We start from the raw sequence: 26,409 nt of genomic DNA on the forward strand, positions 1-26,409 counted from the left end.
TTTACTTCTTCACTCTGATCCTAGCTGATGACTCTTTATATCATAGATTTATTATCTAGGATTGGCCTGGAGAGTTCAGGGTGTTAGAGCAGTGCTAAAACCAAAGAAACCCCTACAATTGAGGGAGAGGTGTGTGGGAAGTGACTGGCCTCAGCACGTTTGGGGACCTTGACTGTAGACTTTATTTTTGTCTTTGGTGGTTTGTCTTTTTGTTTTGTTTTTTTTTGTAAGCAGCTGTTCTAGAATAACGATGATGCCTGAATGTATCGTGCTATGCAAAACTAGACAGGCTGCTTCAAACACTTGCCATAAACCCAAACTACAAATAGGATGGATGTCTCTGTGCTCAGTTGTAGAGTTCTCACAAGGCCTAAGGAAAGGGCAATGTTAGCATTCAGTTGCTTTGCTGTCCAAGTTATAATTTTGGTCCCTGGTTTTACTGCCTGTTCCTTGGGTGTGTTGGGGAGGGAATCACCTATTTCACTTGTTACACAGTCTTTCTACCTGTATGCTGCCTGGTACATGTTGTAGGGAAGATGGCTGTGCAGAGTCAAAGCTCTGACCACTCCCTTCAGCTCTTCAGGAAAGGGAGTAGTGACTTGGCACAGTTACCCCATGCTGTAGCTGATGTGGGGGGAGAGAAAAGTACCCACCACTTTAGGGTCTCCTGGGAATGTACTGGGAAACTCCAGGCTTGCTCTCTAGTGGATCTGATCCTATGAAGAGTTCAGGGCTGCTGACTTCAGTAGTAGTTCAAGGCAGTTGGCATCTGGCAGGATCAGTTTTGATCTTGTACCACTTCTACATCAGAGTAATCGTTTTGATTAAACATGAAGTTATTCTGGTTTGCTCAGCTCTCGTTAAGATCTTGGGGCATTAACGAAAGATGCTTTTATTCAAGATTTTGATGCCCTTTTAAGGGAATGTAAATGAACATGTTGGACCACAGTTGCTCTGTTGGCTTCTGGAGAGTTGCACCATGGGTTATATTGATCCTTTAGGTTATCTTAAAGTATTGAGACTTGACACCCTAACTAAAATGGATTTATGTCTTAATATTCAGCTTGTAAAGGGAATGTACAGGACTCGTCTGGATTGCAGCAGTCTGTTGTATATAGACAATGACTGTGCAAAATCAAATTCATAAGGCAGTGCTGATCACCGCTCCCACTGGGACTTTCAGAAGGAGCTGAAGGGAATCAGCTACCCACATTCCACCAGCGTTCTTGTAGTGTGGTTGGGCATTTTGTGTTCTCAGGTTGCTTTGAAAATCTTGGCCATATTGACTTCTCTAAACCAGGGGAAACATTGTGTAAACATTGCTTTCAGTGTTGTGTCTGCCAACAGTAATGCTAAAACTTTTAATTGGTCCAAGGGGATATAGGAGGCAAGGTCCAATCTTCAAAGCACTTAAGTTATATAGATTTCCAGTGAGATGGAGGTGGCCAAATATCTGATTCACTTCTGAAAATGAAACTTGGGCTTCTGTGTTGTGTGTGTGAAAACTTACCCAAAAGCTTGTAAATGTATAAAAGACTAGATATAATGCAGGCTTGAAACTACTTGTTTGGGGGGGGGGGGGGGAGGAGCCAGGGCAGCAGGAAAAGGCAGCAGTGGCCAGTCTGAGCACCAGCCCACCTCAGACCTGAGCTCGGTCATTCCAGCCTGCCACTGGAAAACACTGTTGACAGCTGTGTTAAAGGCCTTGGACTTTTAACAATCAGTCTAACTTTCATTTGGGGAGTACCAAACCTTGCATTTATGAATGGACTTTGATAATCACATGATTGTAAAAATGCATGGATGCACTTGAAATTAAAAACAAAGTACTTTGTTTTCAGTAAGAGGCAAGGATTTTTTGGGTGTTATCTTTTATTGGACCAGCTTGGGAGTAATCTTAGATAGGTACTTTATACCTGAAAGCTTTTCTAAGATCTGTCCCAATATGCAGGTGGTCCAATAAAAGATATTGCCCCAGACAATACTTCCCTGTCATATGTTTTTTTCAGTAAACTTCTGACAACTGCTATTTGGTATGAAACAAGAATAATTTAACTGTTGATAGTATGGGGTTGATAGTAAAATGATTGCTATCAAGTTACCAGATATTGCTAGCTTTATAATACTGACCTTCTTTTGTAAGTTTTAAAGTTAGAAAAATCATCTGGAGACTTTATCATCTTAACTATGTAGGACATTTACACGGGGCATCTTAATATTTGGCTTGTGGTGTTTTTCTGAAGCTGCCTTCTGTTTTTTTGGTGATGCAGGTCCTGGCACAGAAAGTCAAGGTGCTTGACATCTAGTATGAGTGGATTTTGTGGACTCCTGCAAAGATTTCCTTCATGGGCCTGTAGTTAGTGTTTTGTGGAGTTATATGTTATACTTTGTTTTAAAAAGCAAAATCCAGTTTATGGGAGTTGTGCTTGTTAATTAATCCAAATACCGTTTTAAATATTTGTCTTTACAACTACACTGCATTGGAGGAGCCAGTCTGAAAGTATGCTGAAAGGCCATCTTCTTTTCTCCCCTGATTAGACATATGAAGATTCATGAGAAAGATCCAAATGGTGCTGCGAGTACGACTCCCCCATCTCCTCTGAAGCGCAGACGGCTGTCATCTAAAAGGAAACTTAGTCAAGAGGCTGAGACAGACAGGGAGGAACGGACCCCTGCAAAAAAGGTTCCTGCCAATGCATGCAGCAAATGATTTTCCTGACCACCTTTTTTTCCACATTTTGATTTCCGAGGCTCTTTCCTCTTATAATTTGCCTTTTCCATGAAAGCATCTTCCAGGCAAACACGTTCAGCTTATACTTAGATCTGTTTAAAATTAGCATAGTCTTACTGGTTTAGTTAACATCTACTTACTAGTAAAATGAAAGCATTTCAGTATTTTACTTTTCTCTGTTGTTTTGGTTGTTTATTTTTTATTCTGGGTAATAAAAATTGGACGGGGAAGGGATAAAATTCTCCAGTTAGATTGAAGCTCAGTTTCTTTGGTAAGGGAAGGGGTGCACATGGGCGTGTGTGGATGTGTTAATAAGTCTAAGTTCAGATCACTAATACTTTCTTCCAACCCTAACAATAGCTTAAATTTTTGTCCAGTTTCACTTTCAAGCTTCCCTACATTAGTACAGGGGTGCAATATTTGAGTTGCAAAAATTTCAGGAAAATACAAATTTATTTGTGGGGAGTTCCCATGAAATTATTTGAAAAAATATTCATTTTCCATTTTAGGTTTCATAAAAGCTGGTTTATGCAAAATTTAAGTTTTGATGCCCTGGTTAACTTCACAGTATCCCTTTACAAACTCCAATTGGCAGGCAAGTAGCAACTCAGCGTAGAGAGATTCCCTGTTTCTGTGTGTACTTTTCTTTCTGTAATTGAAAGATGTCTATAGAAAACATGCATTATTTCGCTGCTCTTTGGATCACTTGAGTTAGTTGCTGTCTGGGATTCTCTGACATAAATAATTTAGGCTGACAGCCTGGTTTCCTGCAGGGGGAGGAAGAAGATAATGATGCTCGTTAAATGGTCAGCCTAGTTGAACGATCCTGCACACACTTTTGTTCCTTATTTAGGTTTATGAATTGTTTAGTTCTAATGAGTGTATGTGATCAAGGGTGAAGTCGCTTCACCTTAGAAAGGATCAGTCCCCATTTAGCTAATGTCATGTTTATCCAGCTTCTCTCTCTCTGTCTCTGAAATGAGTCATTTTCAGTAGCCTATAAAAAAAAAAAAAAAGTCTGTGAGCTGCTACATGATAAAGGAAGGACTCTGGCTGAATTGCATGTTTGAACACATTGCTTGCACTGAGTTCTTGTAACGTTTTTTTCATCTCGCTGAAGGTTGTTGAGGAAGCTCAGTCCAGTGAAGTGGAGAAGAAGACTGAGGAAGAAGTTTATCATTGTCCAGTGTGTTTCAAAGAATTTGTATGCAAGTATGGGCTGGAGACCCACATGGAGACGCATCCAGATAACTCACTGAGGTAAGAAGTAGGCTAGATGTGCTTCTTAGCACCAGATGCAATGGGGGAAAGAAAAGGGGTGGATTTATACTGACTCGGTTTGTGGTGTGCAGAACAAGTTGCTTAACCTTTCTTCCTTAGAAGCCCCATCTGTAAGTGAGCAGGTCACAAGGATGCTGTGAGTCTTATTTTAACATGGCAAAAACATAAAAATAATGGGCATAGGTAATGTCAGAAAGCAAAATTTTGGTGGAGAAACCTGAAACTTGAAACATTTTGACAAGGGGTACTTACAGAATAATTTAGAGTTGAGAAGTGTGGTAAGGCTGGTTATAGCTAACTGGTTTATAGCTGAACTCTGTTGTGGGGGGAAGAAGGAGATCTGGACCTGGACATTGCTAACTAAAGTAGCAAGTTGTGGAGAGATGCATTTAAAAAAAAAAAAAAGTTTGGATGAAACTAGGGTTTTCTTACTTATAAGACACCACCTTAATAAAAATGTGCCATTTTTATTAAGAGTCCTGGGACTAGTTGGGAAGTACCACATTTTTGTTTAAGGAAGAAAATATTTCCAAGTAGACAGCTCTTTTCTTTTTTTTTTTAAGATGTGATTTAATTGGTTAGAAAAGTTGTATGCTTTGTACAGGTGGCTCCCTACCAAAAGTAGGACTCTTCCGGTACTATGTTTCCTGTTTTCAAAATAGAATAAGGTGAATCCAGATACATAAGGATATAAATGAGACAGATTCTGAGTTTAGTTTAAATGCTTACACAGGGAAGATCTGACATTTAAGAACAGCAGTGAATCAAACTGCTAAGCATTGGCTGCATTTTCAGCTTATATTTGGAGAATGGCTCACATATGGAAAATATGGACACCTTGGTTTGCTTGATTCTTTACTCTTCCGAATAGACTTCTATTTCTGACAGGTTTTTTTTCCTATCGGTTAGTATGCAGCAGGGTTGGAATAAACCTTTTTGTTAAAATACATTGTTAATTATTTCTAAGAACCTTTAAATAAGTCGCAATCATTTTAATTATTAGGGATTTTTTTAACTTAATCCATCAAAAGAGTGTGTTTGTTCTTTAAACAGAATTTAGTACTTAATAAATCACATATATATTCTGAAAATAGCTGAAGTTCTTTCTGTTTTAGTATTATACATATTTCCCCCCTTCCTCCCCCTTACAAATACACACTCACAGCATAAGGAATGCTGAGAAAAGCTCTTCATAGAATACATTCAACTGAGCACATCAAATTCATCATGTCTTTGAGGCCTCCATCCTAGCATTTCAATGGAGATGTAGCATCATCCTGAGCCTGTATTCAGTGAAACTGAGAAGCTGTGTGAATTCTCTTGCTTCAGAGGATGGATCAAAGGAAGAAGCTCAGCCAGCCCTCAGACCTGGCAGCAATGTAATCCGCTGCTGGGCATAGAGAGAGTTTCCCTGTAGTGTGGCAGAAGGAAGGCCATTGATAAAGCTCTTATTCCTGCACTGGGAAAACCAGTTTTTTTTTTTAAATTGCTCCTGTTAGCAGAGTTGTTGTGGCCAGCAAGAACTGAAACAGTCTCGTGAACGTTAGCTGTGGTAACTTGGCTCTGTGAGCACAGAGGAAGCACATTTGGTGAGAGACTTTATGGGCTCGTCTCACTTAGGGTTAAAAGCATATTTGTAAAATGTTTAGCATTTAAAACTTCATAGTTAAGACGGTGGTTCCTCTGGATTAGCTCACATGTTGAAATCCATCCTTAGTCTTGCCTGCTTCAGTGTATATTTTAAATCACATTGGCTAATATGGTTTAGAAATGTACCTTCCATCCTAGGCTACACATTGGCGTGGACTGTGTGAGCAAGGCAAGGTAGGTAGGAGTTGTCACAAGGACTGCAAGCACTGAGAGGTCAAGTGGAGGCTCAGGACCACCACAGGTTACCTCAACAGAATACACTTTACACATTGAGCTCTATTTGTCCTAAAAGTTGTTTCCACTGACACCGGAGAAGGATTGGTCTTGGTGATCTCTTTGAGAGGGATAGCAGATAGAGGAAATAATTTTCTTCAAAGAGGATGGGTTGATATAGGTAGTTGTGATTGTGGTGGGGAAATAAACCATGTAAAATATTAGGAAGCTTTCCTTAAATTAGTGTGTTTTTTTTTCATTTTAGAAAAACAAGGGTAAGGACTTCCCTAAAAAGAACTGAAAGGACTGTCACACCAACTGTTGTTGCTACAGGGTGGGGAGCAGGATATTAGGGTTTTATGGGTCAGGGTGGGAAAGCAGAAGTTCTTGAATTAGACCTTGTCTCTCCTGGAGGATTGCCCTGGTCCAGCAGTCAGTGTCCACCCACCAGGATAGCCACACCATTGCAAACCACTGGTCTCTACCTTGCCTTCTATTTTGCACAAAGACAGGTGTGCCTTATCCTTTCTGAAACCAAAGGCAGCTTGAACAGCGTAAGGCCCCTGGCAGAAGTTACACTTAAGATGCAATTAATCTGTTAATCGTGTCTTAAATAGTAACCTGGCTGCATTTCAGGAAATTTATGGTGCCATAAAAAGGGAACCCCATAAAAAGGGAAATATTTTTGTGGATTGTTTCCATTGTGCTTTAAATTGAATGTGTGGCAGGATTAAGACCACCCTGGGGTCTCCATCTGGCCCCAGTGTGGTTTCCAGAGCCAGATGACAATCATCTATCTGATCACTGGCCAGCTCCAGGGTCTTCACCGGAGCCATTTTGAGCCCTGGTACGGTCCCAATCCAGCTGATGGGTCAGGTGGTCATCAGTTGATTCTGGGGACCATACCAAGCCCTGTTGTGGTCATGGAGGCAGCTGACAGGTGATCATCAGGTACCCAGCTCTCAACTTGAAGGTTCAGGGGGAGCCCAGAATCATGGTCTGCACTGGCAAGTAGGACACAGTTGGGATTTGATCCCCAGTTTCCCCAAATTGTGCATCTTGCCATGCATGTGTTGCACGGCAGGAGGCAGAATTGTTGGGATCCAGGATCAGATTCCATTGCAACTTTAAATGGCCGTCTGTCAGTGGCTTAAGCTGTGGCTTCCTTATCTACACTTGAGATTTACTTAGCGGCAGCTGATTTTTATTTCAGAGCATATGTTTATTGTAGCATAGACCATACCATTTCTTGCACACACATGTATAATACAAGTAGTATGTGGCCTTGCCATTGCTTGAATAAGAGCCCTTTCCTCAGTTGGAAGCTTATGCAGAGGCATATGTGTTAATAGGCTAAACATTGCTTGGCTTTTTTTTTATTACTGTCATTTAGATTTGTCACTTGGCAGAAAACACTTCCCTGCGAACAGATCCTATCCCACAAGACAGAAAGGAAGTTTTTGGGTTTTGTTTCTAATGCCAAAAACCAGGACAGGTAACACTGCCCAGCCACTCCCAGCCTTTTAGTCCTCATGCAGGAGGCTGTAATTTACAGGGTGGGCCTTGAGGCTTTCCAGTATTGTCAAAAGAACAGCTTTAAATCACAGGGTTCCTTCTTCAAAGTGAAAGAAAAAGCCACAGTGCATGTCTCCCTGACGGCTGCTTTTTTATGCAAAGCTCAGAGCTGGGAGCACCTCATTGTTTACTTACAGCAGAAGAAACAATACTTAATCCATTGACTGTGTGAGAGGGGGGCTCCCTTTTAGGAGAGTGTCTTTTGATTATGTAAAATCTCAAATTGTGTATCTTTGTCTGCTAATTATGGTAAGAACTACTCAACTCTGGGGCAATAATAGAGACCTTTGTTATGCTAACAATTGGCTGAGGTACTGTATCTTCTTCATGGAATTAACCCCTCTGGTTAGGCTTTCATCCCATTGAAGCCACACCCTCATTAGCAACATTAGCTAGATAGAGCAAGGTTGTCTGGCTGATGTCTCCCAGTGGCCATTATCAGTGGGAGGTGGCACAAAAGTGCTCTTTTTATCCTCTTTCTTCCTGGCTACCCCCTTCCCTCCCGCCCCCTCACTTGGATTATTTAAGGACAACAGCCACTTCCCTGCAGCCTGGGCCAACAGCAGGGCTCCATCTATTTTGGTGAGCCTGTATCAAAGTGCTGATATAATTAGCAGAGCTGAGAAATGCTGCTCAGCCAATTGGGAAGATGAGAAACCTCACACAGTGGGTTCCTTCTCTGCAAACTTCAGTGCCGCCTCCTCAAACATGGGAATGCCTGGAAATGTCACCCGATAGAAGACTTGCAACTGCATCAGCAGCACCAGGGATCTAGACATAAGGATTTCCTGAAGAGAAACCTCAAAAAGCAGTGTGTGAGGTTTCTCTTCTTTCCCTTGGCAAGTACAATGGAACAGGCTTACTGTAAAATGCCTGGCTTTTTAAAAGTATGTATACCATAAAACCCCTCGCTAGGTTTCACTGTAACCAAAGCATATCCTTCATACTTTTTACCCTTATAGCTGCCATCAGTATTCACTTTACCAACGGTTTAAGGAGTTCATAATTTTTCTGCCCTCCCAACTTCAGGAGGACATTTTTTTTTCTTGCCCCAATTTTATTTGGATAGTGGAGATGTGGGAGAAGCTAAATAATCTTGCAGTCCAGCACTGACTAGCTATTAAGAGTATTCTAGACACTTTTTAAATAGATTATTTTTAAATTTTTCACAGCTAGCAACATATGACCAACTAATAAACCTTCAAATGTTTGCCTTTTACTGAGTGCCGGGTCTTTCTGTCACGTTAAACTAATTTGGTTATGCAAAAGACATTTCTTTGGCTCATTCACAGTGTGTTTAATTACACAGGTACAACATTTGTTTTTATAGAACCCAAGAACCTGAAAACATAACCCACAGAAATCTGATCATGTTGAGCTTGACTCTTACACAAGTCATTGGTAGGACTGGGCATTTTAGATCTACCCTAAGGAAATCCATCAGTGACCTAGGAAAGAAATGGTAGCAAGAGGAGGCTCTTCTGCCATACCTGCAGTTCCTTGTCTTTCTGGCCTTACGACTCAACTTCTAGTGCATTTCTGATTCCATACACATGTGTATGTACACTCACACGCTCACTTTTATTTAAAAGTTACAAACTATATAATTTAGTTATAATTCAACCTGACCTCAGCAAATATTTTACAAGAACAATAGGACAATTCTTTGACCCCTTAACAAATTTTAAGCAACTTTGCTTGAGAGACAAACAGGGTTTGTTTTGGGGGAGGAGGGCTATTATTTTTATTTTCTAAACTTCTCATAAACAGCCTGACCATTTTTGCTGAAACTTTCCACAAACAAAATCACTTTAAGGCAGGCACCTGTCATGGAAAATTTCACACAAATGGTCAGAGTTTGGTAAAGTCAATAAATAATTGAAAATTATCTCTTAAAATGAAAAGTGCAAGGCATTGCATCCCTGACTGTAAGTGGTGCTGCCAGCTCTTGAGTTTTCCAGAAAAAGATTGTGAAATTTTGTACCTTCACTCACTCCCTCACGTGAAGTTTCTTGCATAAAATGTGGTGTGGTATGGCATCACAAAAGAAGATGCGATTGATTCCTGTGCCCCGGAGATGGGTTCCTGGATTTAAGGATTTTTTGGGGTAGGTTTGTCAGCATGATGTGACAACACTGACATCCTGCATTTGCAAATCAGGTCAGGTTGATTAACCAGGTTTGCAGCAAGGTCCTAAGTAGAGAGAGGTAGTTAGCCCTGTTACTCTGAAGTCAGGCAGTAGGCTGGGCAGGGTGACACCTTGAAGACCATCTGGTTCAGAGAAGCATAATCTTTTGTAGGTGATAGCCTACTTCCTCAGATAGCAGTTTTCATGATGTTGGATAATCCCAAGCCTGTCACATGCTAGGATTTACACTGCTGGGAGATGAGTATAAGGAATTCCAGCACAGATGCACCCATTGACTCCTTAACCTGCATACTGCATGCAAAAACCCAGTAGCTTCACCTCTTTAATTAGTCATTGTTTTAAATTGCATTAGTGAGGATAGTTTACCCAGCTGAGTAACTGCTGAGAGACAGGGTGGGGCTAAATGGCTTTGAGCCAGAGGGGTCAGTTGCACGACATTGTCAATTCAGTTTGCTTGCATCCTGTTCTGTTCCATGAGCTACTTGCTTGCATTGCTTAAACAATGTCTTGCTGCTAGAAACAAGGAACCACACTGATCCTGGTTACACCTTTTTAAAACCAGAGTAACTACTGTGAGCTGAATGGAGTCACCCCTGTGTATCTGGTTCCATATAGGTTTAGGTGCTGGAACAAAGCAACAAACTGTGGCTGAAAGTAATTCAGTGGTTTCAAGGAAAAAAAAATACATGCAAGCCAAGCTGAAGAATGTATTGTATCTGTTCACTGACCAAGTTAAATAAAATAGAGAAGTAGAGCTAGTAGTATGTGGTTTATTAGAGTATCTATCTTACATAGGATGCAGTGCACTCTAGTGTTTTTTATTTGACAGAGAGAGAAAAATCCACAAAATCGAGCAAGGCCAGACCTGGAAACTGTGTGGTCACTTCAGGAAGTGCATTGTGATACGAGAGTGGGAATCCAAAGCTGCTGGATAGGATATCAGATGGTGAGTGGATGCAGAGAGGACATCCCTCGAGTGAAGCTGTGTAGGATGTCACATGGTGTTGAATATCCAGCTTTGTTACGAGAATAGAAACAGGGTGGTGTGCTGAGTGCACTGTAGGCAAGTGTGTCAGGCAGGAGGCAAAGGCATTGGTACTGGTATGGCTGGTCATTAACATCCTTGCCCATCCTGATTCCCAATTCTGAGTATGGTTTAGTGTAGACAAGGACAAGCTACTCCTATTGTTACTTCATCCCTCTTTCATCTGCCCTTTGGCCCCTGCTATCATTAACAGGTTGTTAAAGCATAGACCGAGGGTGAACAAAATGGCAGATCTGGCCAGCAGCCACATTCCATTTCCCAGCAGCCCTGGGGCCAGTTTCCGTGGAGACCCCAGCCGCAGCTGCACTGTGACAGCAAGGCTGGGGTTGCCATGGAGACCGGCCCCAGTTGCACTGGCAGGGTGCAGGGAAGGCAGGGGGCTGCTTTGGAGCTGCTGGGATCTTGCAGTGGGGCCAGACTTTGCCTGCCCTGGCATAGACCATAGCTCTTAGAGACAGGTTTTCCATCTGAGAACCTGTAGCAGATAAGTTTTCCTAACTTCTTTCCAAGCTTTTCAAATTGTAGCTTTTTGCTTTCTGTATCTGAACAAAAAATGTGGGGGCTGCATGGTCAGAGGAAGGTGTGAAAGGTGAGTTGGCATGTGTGGACAGGCACTTGGCTTTCCTCTGTGAGTCATGCAGGTAGGGACTTTGGTAGCTGCAAAGGGCTGCACCAATCACATTTTTTTCCAAGTGCACACTACTGTTCTTTAAATACTTGAATAAATTGTCCAGCAACTGTTTTCACACTTGTCAGTTTTAATTTAAGGCCTCAGAATTAAAAATTTAAGTTATGAGAATGCACGCTACATTTTTGTTGTAAAAATAACTGGGGGTCATTTTCTGTCTTTCCTTATTTGTGCCAAGTAAGACCTTTATTTTGTAAGTAATTTTGTTGAAATCAGCTGGGCTGTTTACAGAGTAAGGTGCAACTCGGAGGGCTCAAAACTTGGCCTGATCGTTAAAGAAATCAGTCATTGCTTATGCACAGAATTTATTAAGTTGCTGCCAAATTTTTGAAGGCTTTTTTTTAAAGGGTGGGGAAGGGAAGCCAGGACCTCACAGGCTAAAATGCGATTTTTATCTAGTAACAGTCAGCTTCACCTGAGTTGCTTTGAATATGGGAATCACGAGACAGCGAGGCTGAAACTAACTCTGCAGCATACCAGCAAGTTCTAAAGCATGACATCGCCCTGGTTTATATCAGGGCCGTGCTGGCTTCTACACGTTGGTCCAGACAAGAAAAGTAACATGCAGCCTTTGGAATGCACATAGCATTGTGCCCTTGCTAAGCATCTTCCTATAAATAGAAAGCCTGATGAAGTGGTACCAGCCTTCCCTACACCCAAAGGTGGCTTTGAAGTGGGGAGGGGGTGACAGCGAGAAGGAGGCAGGGAACAAGGAAAAGAGTAAAAATAAAACAAAAGCAGGCCATCAAGGATAAGGGAAAATTTTAAAAAGTCCCCACCTTTTGCTGACTAATTAGAGCAGCACTCATTGAAGCCTTGCTCTGTTGTTGGAAACCCACTGTGCTATAAAATGGAAATCTCTTCAGCCTTATGGCTGGCACAGGTTTTGCAAAGTGTGCACTCTTGTAATGCAGACAGTTTTTGTCCTAACCTGCTGAGTTTGAGTTGGGGAGGAGGAGGAGAGTAATGAGAGGGGGTAAAGGGAAAGAGAAAAGGCTGTGTATGAGACGTGCTCGGGTGCAGCTGAGTGGATTCTCTGAAGTCTTTGAGAGACAGCCGTAGTAGCGCACAGAGCTGCCACCAGTCCATCACTCTCCACCACCAACTGGAAGAGATTAGTGCAGCTGTTTGATGTCACTTCTTAGGGCCCTGGGTGTGGAGGCATGGGAGGGCTTTGCTCAGAAAGGAGATGACTGTTTACAACTAGGTGGGGCTAGAATATACCCTCTAAACAACAATTCAGTCTTCCTCCTCTCCTTCCCTGGGAGAAGAGGGTGAGAGAGAAGTTTAAAAGGGGGATAGTAAAATTCTCTCAAGGAGGCATAAGCTTCATAAAAAGTTTGCTTATCTATAAAGCAAAAAAAAAAGTTTTAAGAAAGGCTGTCTAAAGAGAGGGGAACAGTTAACAGCCTTCTCCACAGTTAAAAACATATCAGAGATGGGATTGGAATTTTCCTACTGTCATATAATACGTGATATAGATGTGCTACCCTGGTACAAAATAAGGCCATTTAAGCCCTGTTTTGTATTTATCTGTGTTCGGGTTTTGCATAGACATCTTAGGAGGTCAGGTTCTCCACCTGCCTTCATTTTATACTGGTATAAAGTTAACACAAAATGCTGCCAGATCAGCATGTTAATGTCTTACACTCATTGTAAAGGTTTAAATGACTATGCAAGGCACAAGGCAATTTAGACTGAAGCCGATTACAAAATAGTCACAGATATTACCTGCAAGTATTCTTTTTTTCTGATTTAGTTACTTGCCTGTAATTGAAGAAAAGTATTCAGGTTTCTCTTTTGCAGTCACAATGGAAAACTACAGCAAATGCGAGTTAAATTCTAAAAAAATCCCATCCTTCATTTGATACGGGTGAAAATCCATCTTGCAAGTACAATGTTTTTATCTCCTTCAGGTGTTCAGTTGTCGTCTTTAGCGTTCTAAAATTCATCTGCTTCCATCTCTGTTTTATGTAATCATCCCATCCTTATTTGAGTTGGCAGGCTGCATGGGTATACTTGTGAGATTGTAAGGATTTTTTGTTTAGTATTATTCATTGTGAGCAAAGTATTACCATATGTTTCAAATGCTACTTTTGACATATAAGACTTTTCATATTGAAGTAGTAATTTTTAAAAAGCCAGTAAGTACAGCTAAAGATTTATAAGTACTTCCATGCTATTTTCTGTGCGTCTTAAAAATGTGGATTCTTGGTAGAAATATTGTACTTTGTGGCCATGTCTACACCAGCAGCAGTTGTTCCTGCGCAGTCATTTAGTACTTGCATAACCAAGAACTAAGCGACTGCGCAGTAACCAGTGTTACTACGTGGTAGTGTCCCTGCATGTTTTTTTTCTGATGCTATTGCACAATAGCAACAAGCTACTGTGCAGTAGCTCATCACTACTGTACTGCGCAGTAGGACTACATTACAGTTAAGTGCCCCTCCAATGCTACTGCACAGTAGGAATGAGCATTTAAATTGCATTTAAAGAGGAGAGGTCATGCTGGGAAGAAAGAAAGAAGAGATGCAGTTAGTTGTGTTAGTCTGAAGTCAAGTAAAGGGCAGGGTAGATTTGCACCTTAAAGACTAACTAAAGTGGATACTTGTATCTAGCCCAAACTTTCCTGAGCCCAGGCTCACTGCATCTGATAAAATGAGCCTCAGCTCACAAAAACTTATGCTGTATATACACCTACTTTTGTCAGTCAGGAAAGAGAATCAGTAGAACAGGCTTGTTAAAGACTTTTTAAAAAAAAAGGTTCTCTGTGGTATATTGCTGAGCATGACAACTTATTTTAAAAGGAAATAATATGAGAATGTACCAGTATAACATGTTACTTCTCTTAGCAGTTGCATTTCAAAGCAATACCTGTGCAGTTTTCCTGTAGGCTTGGCACGTGCTCTTACAGCTGCGATGCTAATTGTTTTCAAAGCTCAATTAGTGCTATGTAGGGAGAGTTCAGACTCCTTGGCACTCACTGGAAAAAACCCCTGTTACATAATGTAAGGTAAAATGGCCCGGTATTTAAACAGTTTGAATCTGTAATCAAAACGGACAAACCAAAGTGAAGTTTGCAAATCCTGAGATTTTAAGAGCCTGCAGCTCTATCTGCATCCCTCAGCATCAGGAGTAGATTTACAATGACCTCCATTGTCCTTGGAGAGCAGTTTAGAAACAAGGTGCCAAAAAGTTAGCTGCGAGGCCTTAGGAGTGGCCTGTTGGAGTTAAGTGTCTCTGGCTGATAGACCTGTTCCAACTGTTTCTGGGTGATTAGCATTTCGTGCTGGTTTTATTTCAGATTTCCAAGTTGAAGCCATGTTAACAGGTGTTTGGGGCTGAGACAGGTTTTTTTTTTTCACTGCACAGAGTAACTCTAAATTGCAAGAGCCTTTCTTCTCTGACTTCGTGCCTGAACCTGTCTGTGAGATGGAACAGTCTGAACTTGAAGACAGTCTGTTTGCGTCTGAGGGAGGAGGGCAGGACAGACCTTTGTCCCGACCGTATTGACTGTCTCGCACAGCCCTGTAAGCTCTAATCCTCCTTTAAGATGCTCAGTCAAGCCACTCGGAGTTGATACGTCCTCTGCCCCAGCACTGCTAGAGCCGGTCACGATACTTTGATCAGAATTTTTTTTTCTTTTTTTCAGCTTTTTGATCAAAACAAAAATCAGCAGACCTTTTACCTTTTCTTCTTTTTTTTCCATGACTCTCCCCTGTAAGAAAAACTATGAGAGAAATTAAGGTGAAAGAGAAAATGTAGACAGAATAATATACCTACACCAGTTTTCAAAACCTTGTTTTCCTGGGGAAAAAACTTAGCACCTTGCAGTTTGGTCTGGTGCCAGCCCAAGGCTCAATGGGCAAATCACTGAAATGCAGATACCAGACACATGAGAGGTAGCTACTCAAAGGTAAAGACTTGAGTACCAGTGCTGACCAGAGCTCTTAAGAACAAAAAAGGGCAACTTAAAATCAGTCTGCTGCTTTAACAGCAATTACCATAAATAATACAAGGATGGGCATAAGTTCAGGTTTGGTGCCCTTCATTAGGTGTCAGCGTGAATTGTCTCCTGGCATTGTCTGTTGGATTCGAGGCTTCCACCCTGCACTGATTCTTTCTTAAGTGCTGGACTGTTGTTCCACCAACTGGGCTGTCCTTCATATGACAGGCTCGATCGAGGTCTAATCTTTTGATTCCTGTTTATTTTGGCTGTGGAGGTGGCTATTACAAAATGTATGGCACCATTTAAAATAGTAGGAGAGAACTCTGTGCCTCGGTCTGTTTCCTGTTCCTCAGGAAAATGGGATTTTAAGGCTAAAACCTCAGTCAGAGCATTGTGAAGTGAGTGCATGATAGCTGCCACGGGTTGTTTTTTTTTGCAGGCATGACTCGTATCTATCTGCATTTAATTTAATTCATCCCGTTGTCAAACCTGCTTTCTGTTCTAGTGCATCTTAAATGTAAGTGCATGTGAGGCAAATACCAGCCGTTCTGTGACTGGGGGCCCCTTAAACCTACTGCAACAGAAATAATAATAAATGAGAATATAAGATAGACTTCCTGATAATAGTACGAGATAACCTGATTAATCTCAAAATGCTTTTATTGTTTTGCAAGCTGTGAAGCCCTGCATATGATACTTAAGAGTTTATTACCAAGGAAAATCATTAGTAACCCCAGTTGCTTTCAGATTTGACAGAACGTGTGTGGGTGCATCTACACATGCAGTTAGTTCAAAGCAATAAACTGTGGAGCAGTAGTAACCTACTCATGAGTGCAGTGTCTACACGTGCACCCAGGACAGCAGGAATTTGAGCAGAGGCGGAGCAGTTTACACCAGGGCCAAGGGCACAGCAAGTCAGCCCTGGGCAGTGGTGTCGGGCAGCAGAGAAGCTGGCTGGGGCACAAGGGTGCTGAAAGTGAGGAGCCTTGTGGCTAGGCAGCAGGCAAGAGTGTGGCCCTCTGTCAGCTGGGGTGACTGGGTGCAGCTTTTGTCTGCAGTCCGCATCTACATGTGTGTTTAATCACAGTTAATTACCCCACTGAGACAGTAATGTCCCTGACCAGTACTATCTTACGGCAGCATTAATTAGTCTACTGTGGCCTGATACTGTCACACATGTAGACACTGAGGCTTTACTCCACAGCTAATTAATCTGCTCTTTAGTTAAGCACACATGTAGAAGTGGCCTGTATGTTGTTTAAATTGCCCATGGGTTCCTCTGGTATTTTTAACCCTTTTATGCTCTACTTCCTACCTGTTTTCATTAACCTCTGTGTGTGTTAATGACAACTTTTTAAATCACTGAACAGTAGGTATCATAGAACAAGTTAAGGCAGCTGCAGATTTTTATAGTAAAACAACTCAAACATACTGGAATTTCTAGACCATGACCAGACATCGTTGTCACATTAAACGGAGCCCATCAAGTAAACAATTGCTTTTTAAATTAGTATGATTCTATATTTAATTGAATGCAGACAGTATGCTGGCAATGATTAAAAAGGTAAAATGTAAGTGAATTGACAGCAGAGATAAAACAGATTAAAACTGAAGAGCATAATATTCATGTCCAAGCCTTCTGCATGGAATGATAACAAAGGCAGTGTTATATATACTTCACACTTGTTTCTTTCAGCGCTTAGTGAATATGATTTAGGTTACTCTTTGGGCAACTTGATAATCTCTCCATTTTCAGAGTAGAATAAAAAACCCCAAAAACAAAGAATTTCCTGATCATTTATATAGAGTTGCAAAGAACAGCAGTGGCAGTTAGTTGTGGGTAAGGTAAGGAGGGCTGGTTCAGGATTTTGTCAAGTCTTTCCAGTTGCAGGATGTTCTTTGACACTGAGCTCTGTTGCCTTCAGTAAAATTGTCACAAGCTTGGGGTGAGATCTGGGGAGCAGAAGAGTTAAATTAGTTGGGGTAGTATAAGAGTGGTATAGCTGTGATGGTCCAGAAATTATGCAAGAGGCAAGGAGTTCTTGGGGTGATATTTTTTATTGGGCCAGCTGTGAAGTAGAGTTAGACAGGCTTTCTGAGGAAGAAGGTTTTGCATTCGAAAGCTTTTCTAACTCTGCTGCACAGTTGGTCCAGTAAAAGTTACTCCCCTAAGAAATCCTTGCCTCTTGAGATTAGTTTTGAATGTATTCTATTGCATTATAATGGGATTGAATCTGTAGCACTACTAATAAAAAATGTGTGAGTTGTCTACAGGGCAAATGAATTATATGCGGTCTATTTGTTGAAAATTCTTACTCAAAAAATCTTGCTATGGAAGGAATTCAAGAAACGGGGTTAAATGTACTTTTGCGAATAATAAATTCCACTGGTAAAGTTTAAAGTACTCTTCAATGGCATTTGCTTCTGTGAAACTGGTGTCCTAATTCAAAGTTGATGGCATAGCTGCAGGGTGCCTTTGATAAAAGTAATATGCCTTCTAATTGAAAGGTCTGTATTTGAATTTACTATGGATGGCTTGCTTAGTAGTTATTTAGTGGTTGAAATTTGAACTCTTCCTTCATGGTGCTATTTACACTTACTTTTGGCATGTTGGCTAAATTCTGCTTTGTAATGTTCCTATTTAGCAAGCTAACTTCTTATTTAGCTGTCTTTAGACTACCTTGCATACTATATGGAGCGTTTTAAACCTAAGTTAGTTTTATGCAAGCAAAGCAATCACTTCAAGGCTAGATGAAACACAATTTGGAAAGATCTTATTGAAAGAAAATAAATTATTGCCAAGGTGCGGGCACCAAAAAGGGCTCGCTCACAGGTCTTTGAAATATATTGAATGTGAAAGGTCTGTGTATGTGACAGACGGATAGATAGGCAGGTAGATGGACTTGCCATACTTAATCTGTTTCATGTGCCTTTTCCCCAAAGTAATATTTTCTACTTTTTAAAGAACCTTTTTAAAATCAGCTATTCACTAATATCAAAATTTCCTTACAAACTCCTATGAAAACCTGTGAGAATTAGATGGGGTATAAGCGCTTGCATCAAATTCATATACTGCTATTTGAGTAAAACACATTGAGGCAGGGGTTTTCAACCTTTTTTGAGGAGTGTATCCCTTCTGGGTACACTTCTGGCAGAGTGGACAGGGGCAAGGTGGTGGGGTTGGGGGGGGAAGGGGGGGGTTGCAGTGGCTGGATGCAGACCAGTGGAAGGGTGGGGTGGCAGCCACTGGACGCAGTGGGAGGGGCTTGCATGTGATGGCACAAGGTGGTGGATGGCAGCGGCCGTGTGCGAGCTTCCCCCCTCCGTCCCCCATGTCCAGCCAGCACCTGCGCGGCCTGCAGAGGGGAGCTGCTGCCCTTCCCCACCCCCTGCCCTGCTCCTGGAAGGCGGTGGCATGGTGTGGTGGGTGGCAACACTCCATCCCTGCCCGCCCGCACGTACCCCCTAGCCCCTATCCAGGTACCCCCTGCATTGAGGAATAATTAAAAAGAATATTAATATATGATGGCTAGTGCTTGCTAATTTAGTTGTTCTAACTTCTGATCTCTTACCTTGCCATGCTGATTTTTCTTTTTTAGTGTTTACAGCACAGAATTTAACTGTTAACTATGCAACATAAAACTACCAAAACATATTGTGCGAGACATCAGGAAGAGCCTCAGTGTGCTGTGGTCTCAAACTCTTGGCAACCATTTCATTGTCTGTTTGTACGTGCTCTTCAGTTCACAGATGGTAGGGTAGATTTCCACCTTATAAACTACCTAAATTCAGTTTACATGCATTCTTTGAGCTTCAAGTGAACTTGCTAGCTAGAAACTGGTAGAAAGGGATCGTATTTGTTCCTCTGAGCGTTTTGTTTGTCACAGCTTTGTTTGCCCTTTACAGGTTGTTGTCATCACAGGGGGAAAAAATGCCAAATCCAGTGTGAAGACGTGTTAATTCCCCTTCCCCTTAAAACTTCTCCCTCTTTCTTTCCAGGTGTGACATTTGTTGCATTACCTTTCGTACTCATCGGGGTTTGCTGCGTCATAATGCAGTTATTCACAAACAACTTCCGAGAGACCTATCCGGAAAGCCTTTTATTCAGAACAATCCTTCAATTCCAGCAGGCTTCCATGACTTGGGATTCACAGACTTCTCCTGTAGGAAATTCCCCCGCATTTCTCAGGTATTCTGCATCCTCAGTCACTGAAATCACTGCCCTGTATATCTCTTGAATTAACTGAAAGACTTGCATGAGGTTATGCGGAGACTAGTGTAGAGGTTTTTTATTTATTTTATTTGATTTGATTTTATTTTTATGGAAAGCTATAGGTATACATCTACCCTATTTTAGTTCTAACATCTGCCTGTCTTTAAAGACTGTTAAATATCAAACAACATCCTGGAGGTTGCTATTTCAGATGTCTTTTATATCTTTTTAAAGGAAAACTATGTCGGCTGTTAAAGGCTAATCCCAACATTTCCTCATTTCTACCCTCGCCTGCACCTAAACATAGTTTTGTTCTACATATAAAATACCTATAGGGGACACAGGGTAGAGACGGAGTGCAGTAGTATAATAGAGGAAGTGCCTGGGGTAGCAGACCTGGATGCTGCCTTGCGGGGGAGGCAGGGGATGCATAACAGAAACGTTTGCTCCAGAACTGGCTGATTTGCACTGCCAGAATTGGTACAGCAGATGCTGGCACTGTTTTTTGGGCATCATGCAGCTTCCTCGGGTGTGGAGGTGCTCTGCTGTTTGCCTGTTGTATGCAGTGAAATGAGTTTGCTCAGCCTTTTTTATATGTCAGGTACATGCTGCTGTGGCAGGGGTTTTATCAGCAGAGTTTGAGAAATTCACATTTCTGTGCAAATGGCACCTTCTTAGCTGAGGTGAGTTTCCCCATAAACTTTTTGTGCCTATAATATTTTGTCCACTAGCTGATATCCTTGTGCATTCTGCATCGGGAACCATGTTGATATGCCTTGATTTATTTTATTTAAAACCAAAAAAAAAAGAAAAAAAAGTTGTTACTAAGTGTCTAAAGGGACATGGTTCATAGGGAAAGGACCATTAAAACTTGAATTTTGCCATACTTTTTGAAAAGGCTCTGGAATAAAAATACCTATGTTGATCAGGGTGCTGACCGAAGTTCAGTACTTCAGCACCATCAAAGTGCTGTGAACATCTTCCTTGGAATCTCTCCTTCCTAGTTGGATTAAGGTTTAATTCAGTTTCTGCCAGGTTGCAAGATATAAGATCTAAGACCTAAAACTTGTCACTGGTACAGGACTGTTCATTGCAATTTATAGATTAGTGTAGTTAGATGGGGAAGTTCTACAAGAAAATGGGAAATATTTTTCTGAAGATTATTATTTTTAAATTGAGGACAACTGTATAAAGTTACCTAGGAATTCGAAAATTTTAATAAACCCTGGAAAAGATGAATTAGTAGGCAGGTAACAATCCTTGGTTCATAATAATGCAATTTATTGCATAGCTGTTTTCAATATATATGAGGATAGCTGTTTTATACATCTACATGAGATTTTATATTTATGCAGCAGACATAAAAAACACAACCTGAAAGTTCTGCAAGGATTCTGCATAGGTTTTACCTCCCTTTTAGTTGAGAGAGGTGAATTTAGGGGTATAAATACACTTTATGTTTAAAAAAACCCTTTTTTAGTCCTCTCTTTTATCTGATTCTTGAACCCTGGAGTGTACTAGAATAAGCAAAATGTAGATAATGTTAATATAGTGATAGCTATCTGTCTAACTGAAAATGATTACCGGTGCTCTGCTTATGTATGTAATGGCTTGTTTAAAACATTGGTGCACAAATTTTGCAGAACACGAGTCATCCTGGCTACCTTAAAGTTAGTCCTTGGGCTCTTGTACTTTCTGGGCGCATCTACATGTGTAGTTGTGGGGCATGGATAAACTGCGGAGCTTATTGCTCCTGGATGCACTGTTTGAACATGCACCTGGGAGCAATTAATTCTGGAACAATAAGCTCTGCAGTTTATTTATGCACAGCACATGGAACCTGGGTGGAGCAGCCCCAGCTGGCAGGGGGCCCTGGGGGTCAGCCTGCCAGCCTGGGGCTACTCCCCCCAGCTGAACATGCTGCAGAGGGGCTGGCTGGGGAATGAAGGCACTGCAATGTAGGGCTAGCTGGCAGGTAGTCCCTGTACTGAAGCACCCTTGTGCCCCATCCAGCCCCTCCAGCATCTGAACTTGTGCTGTTGCAATTTTTTACTCCACAGCAGAGTAGTACTTGTATTTACAAGTACTGTCCTGCTGCAGAGTAAATTAGTTTACTCCAGCCTAGTAGGGCTGTACATGTAGATGCTGAGACATTTACTGTGCAGCTGATTAGTCAATTGAGCACTAAATGTCTTGTGTAGATGTGCCCTCAGTGAACATTTACAAAGATGTATTTGAATATGTTTTCTTTTGAGACGTTTTAAGGGAAAAAAAATTACCTAGCCTTAAATCTCTTGTCTATTTCTAACACTGCTCCTCCTCCTTCTGGTTGTCAAGCAAATTAATTGTACAATTCTGAAGGATTATTTGTTTTTGTAAATTATTTACGCAAAGGGATTTAAAAAAAAAAAGATCACCTTCAATTTCTGAGAGAGATTTGAAGAGCTTACAGTAAACTTCCCTTTGGTAAGCTACTTTCCTATGATCCTATAAACTTTCTTTTTCAGTGCCAAGGTGGCTGCATCTTGAGGAGTGAGAAGTGGAGTTGTTTCCTATCTCTGCAAGAATCTAAGACTTGATTGAGGCAGAATGTTCAATGACTAGGTCAGTCATGTTTCTTGTGTGATTGTCTTGTAGGTCTGGTGTGAAACGAATCTGCGAAGATGCATCAGTGAATTTCATCGATATATTTGCGAGACTTGTAACAAGGCATTCCCCATGCTCCCAGCACTCAAGCTGCACAAAGAAACCCACATAGCAGATCAGGGAAAAGAAAATCACAAGCCAGAGTTGATGACCCCAGCTAGTGAGAACCCAGACCAGAAAGTCTTCATGGAGTCCTTGGGCCTACAGTACACCAAAGACATCAAGCCTGACAAGCAGGAGGAGGATATGCAAGATGAGGTCCAAGAAATGCGGCTCAGAACACTGAAGAGTAACCTACCTCAGGACCCTGGCAGCACAGGCCTGCTCAGCATGTCTCCTTTGGAAACCGCTTCCATGGGAAGTTCGTTTTCAGTCCTTCCGCCTACAAAAGAGAACATGAAGCTCCTGTCTCTGCAGCCTTTCCAGAAGGGCTTTATCATTCAGCCTGACAGCAGTATTGTGGTAAAACCCATTTCCAACGAATCTGCTATTGAACTGGCTGACATTCAGCAGATTTTGAAGATGGCTTCTTCAGCTCCTCCTCAGATAAGTCTTCCGCCACTTTCTAAGGCACCATCTGCCCCTGGGCAGTCTATTTTCAAGCATATGCCGCCACTGAAGCCAAAGCCCTTGGTAACTCCGCGAACAGTTGTTGCAACCTCTACACCTCCTCCACTGATCAGCGCACAGCAAGCCTCGCCAGGGTGCATCAGTCCAAGCCTTCCCCCGCCACCTCTGAGGCTGATCAAAAACTCTGTGGAGTCTGCTTCCAACTTTCACCTGACACAGTCTAAATTGGGAACCAAATCTATTTCTTCTCAGTTGCTCCTCCAGTCCAAGGCAGAGTCTTTAAGTCAACATGAGCTGAAAACACAGCTGGAACAAGACAGTATCATAGAAGCCCTTTTGCCTTTGAACATGGATGCCAAGATCAAGCAAGAGGTAACTGAAGGGGACCTCAAGGCCATCATTGCAGGGACAGCAAACAAGAAGGCACCAACAATGAGGAAAGTCTTGTATCCGTGCCGCTTCTGTGACCAGGTGTTTGCCTTCTCAGGGGTGCTGAGGGCTCATATTCGGTCTCACTTGGGCATCTCCCCTTACCAGTGCAACATCTGTGATTACATCGCTGCTGATAAGGCAGCGCTGATTCGGCACCTGCGGACGCATAGTGGGGAGAGACCTTACATCTGTAAGATTTGTCACTACCCCTTCACAGTGAAAGCCAATTGTGAGAGGCACCTGCGCAAGAAGCACCTCAAGGTGACCAGGAAGGACATAGAAAAGAACATTGAGTACGTCACCAGCAATGCGGCAGAGATGGTGGATGCTTTTTGTTCTCCGGACACTGTGTGCAAATTCTGTGGTGAGGACCTGAAGCACTATCGTGCTCTCCGCATCCACATGAGAACTCACAGTGGCTGCCAGAAGAAGAAGCCATTTGAGTGCAAGGAGTGTGGCACAGCCTTCTCTGCCAAGCGAAATTGCATCCACCACATCCTCAAGCAACACTTGCACGTGCAAGAGAAGGAGATCGAGAACTACATCCTGGCTGTCGACTACAGCCCTCAGGAGAACCAGGCAGACCCTCCTTTACTGGAGGACAGCACTTACCTGGACTGCAAACCTATCGCACCATTCCTGGAACCACAAAATGGCTTTTTGCTGGGAGCCCCATCGCATGTTCCAGTCAAACTTGAGCCTGCAAGTACCTTCCCGATGGATTTCGATGAGCCCTTAGACTTTTCTCAGAAGAACAAAAACTTGAGCGCAGTGCAGGTGAAGCAGGAGAACTTGTTCAGCACCTCCCCTTTGTCTCTCTATGATTGTTCCATGGAGCCCATAGACCTGTCAATTCCCAAAGCCGTAAAGAAAGATAAAGATGATGTCCCCAGTGAAGCCAAGAAACAAGAGCAGGCTTCTTTTGGGAACAGCGACACACCCTATAACTGTCAGCAGTGCCCTCCGGCTGTCAGTGCCAACGGGAACGTAGAGAACAGAGCGCTCAAACATTCCCAGCCACTGAAGGGTCCATTGCATTTGACTGTCCCAATCATTTCCCCAGCTCTTCTTGGCAACTCTGCCTTGCTGCGACCCTTGAGGCCTAAGCCGCCACCTCTTTTGCCAAAGCCTCCTGCAACTAAAGAGTTGCCGCCACTGGCTTCCATCGCACAGATCATTTCTTCTGTGTCTTCTGCTCCTGCTTTGCTGAAAACGGAGGTTACAGACACCAGTCCCAAAGCAGCAAGCAGCTCTACTGGGTCTGATAAATCAGGGAACTCCAAACCAAAAGCGACCATGATGACGGGCATCCAGAAAGACTCCAGCATTCCTAGTGACCTTACGCAGAAAGCGTATGATCCAAATAGTCTAGAGAAGTCTGAAAGTGCCGACGCTGGCTTGGCTAAAAAAAGGGGTAGGAAGAAAGGAACAAAAAACAAGCCTAAAGTGAGTGGTGCTGTGGACTTAGAGTCAAGTGGGGAGTTTGCTAGCATAGAGAAGATGCTGGCTACCACAGACACTAATAAATTTAGCCCATTTCTGCAGTCCACGGATGATTTCAAAGAAGTTGACAGAAATGGAACAAGTGAAGATGAGAAGGAAATGGCGGAGGAGAAACTGCTGAGAGGAAAAAGGAATGCTTATTTGAATTGCCTGCAAAAGATCATCTGTCCTCACTGTCCCCAGGTTTTTCCATGGGCAAGTTCCCTGCAACGACACATGCTCACTCACACAGGTAAGAGTGTCTTGTGCTCCTACAGTTATATTGCAGTCACTGAGAACATTAATTTGCCATGTTACTTGGAAAAGAAAGGGTATCTTCCTTTTCTCCATCTCTAAATTTTGAATAGCTTTGATGTGTTGTGAATTCCCAGTGGTCAGCATTATTTTGTGCCCAGAAAACACCATAGTGTGCTATTTTCATTAATGTTGCAACTGCCTAAATTCTCCAACCTTTTAGCTTGTAAGACAAATTCTGCTGTACAACATGCTTGGCCTCCAGTTTTCAATTATTCTGACGTTGTTCTGAAGATGAACATACGTACTAAATCACTTAAATTCTTGCATTACTTGTTTGGCTGCCTTTCTTCAGTGGCAGCCTGCTTCAGCAAGGATGCTTAAAATGGAGAGCAAATAAATGTAAAACTGTAGCAGAACAGGGTCGTAAAATACCAGGCTGGATCAATGAAATGGTCACACACAGTGCTCAGGGCCTAATGTTTCAGAGGAAGGCCCAAGAAACACTATAATGATCAACTGTATAATAGCCTGCCTTAGGGGAGGTTTCGTCTTAACCCCAGCCACTCAGAAACCGGCTTTTGCCCTGAAGCATGAGGATTTTCTTGGGACTTTTAAAATATTTTGTTGCGGTGTAACAACTTTAACATTTAACTGTTATGAATGAAGGGCATTTTGAGGAGACTGTTCTATTTGAAAAATCATACTGTAGGAAATAGTTTTACATTCCATTTTCAGGTAAAATTGCAGTAAAATAATTAATAGAAAATAGTCATTGGTAATACCAATTAGTAATTGGTAAATAATACTTAATCTAGTTTAAAAAGCAAAATGAAGTTTCAGTCAAGGACATTTAGTTTTTCTCTTACTTAAAGAGGAGAAATAACAGTTTTTAAGTTCTTGGCATTTGCCTCTCAATTCCTGGGAATTCCTGGGCACTGGTAGGTATTGCTGCAGCTAGTGGGAATGCTGTGTGTATTAACAAGATGCAGTAGATTCATAAAGGAGGTAGGTCAGTTAGCCTCAACTTTTGGAAAGGTGCCAGTTTTTAGGCACTAAAATCACTGGACCTAATGAAGAAAAAGGAACAAAGTAGAAGTTTGCTAAGAGGTTTAAAGAGAATCTGACCCATGGAGTAATCCTGGTTACCGTCCACTTTTGAGTGATATGAGCTCATAATTTGCAGAATATCTGTGCAATAGCAAGGCTATTGTTTTTTGCCTGGCGTAAAGCAGATTGCTTCATCTGGCTAAGCACACAGCTAGCTTTTAGTGATTTTCTGAGGTAACTGTTAGTTTAATTCAATTATCTTCTAAATGTGCACCCTTTGAAGTAGGAATGGTATGCTTAGTGAAGAGGAAGTATCTTGCGTGAGAAGGAAAACACCGTATGTTTGGGCTTTGCCTCCATTAGGGACCTGCTTCTAGTTGTCAATAGCCAGCCACGAGGGCAGCTGCCTGCGATAAAACTCTGCGTAGACCAGGGGAAACAACAGTAACTGAGATGAGGAAAGGCTCCATCAGTTCAAAC

At 42.0% G+C, this 26,409-nt stretch overlaps 1 protein-coding gene across 4 annotated transcripts in view; it reads left to right on the top strand.

Moving 5' to 3' along the window:
• Window positions 1-26,409, top strand: part of RREB1 (ras responsive element binding protein 1) — a 144,165-nt gene that overhangs the window by 89,913 nt on the left and 27,843 nt on the right. For all 4 annotated transcript variants that reach the window (XM_059724367.1, XM_014606967.3, XM_019490460.2 and 1 more), the window contains 4 exons: window positions 2,539-2,683; window positions 3,852-3,991; window positions 19,281-19,470; window positions 22,132-24,877. In XM_059724367.1, the coding sequence (XP_059580350.1) occupies window positions 2,539-2,683; window positions 3,852-3,991; window positions 19,281-19,470; window positions 22,132-24,877 (3,221 nt within the window). The remainder of the gene's footprint in view (window positions 1-2,538; window positions 2,684-3,851; window positions 3,992-19,280; window positions 19,471-22,131; window positions 24,878-26,409) is intronic.

This window comes from Alligator mississippiensis, chromosome 3 (assembly GCF_030867095.1).
Source record: "Alligator mississippiensis isolate rAllMis1 chromosome 3, rAllMis1, whole genome shotgun sequence".
NCBI classification, from domain to species: Eukaryota; Metazoa; Chordata; order Crocodylia; family Alligatoridae; genus Alligator; species Alligator mississippiensis.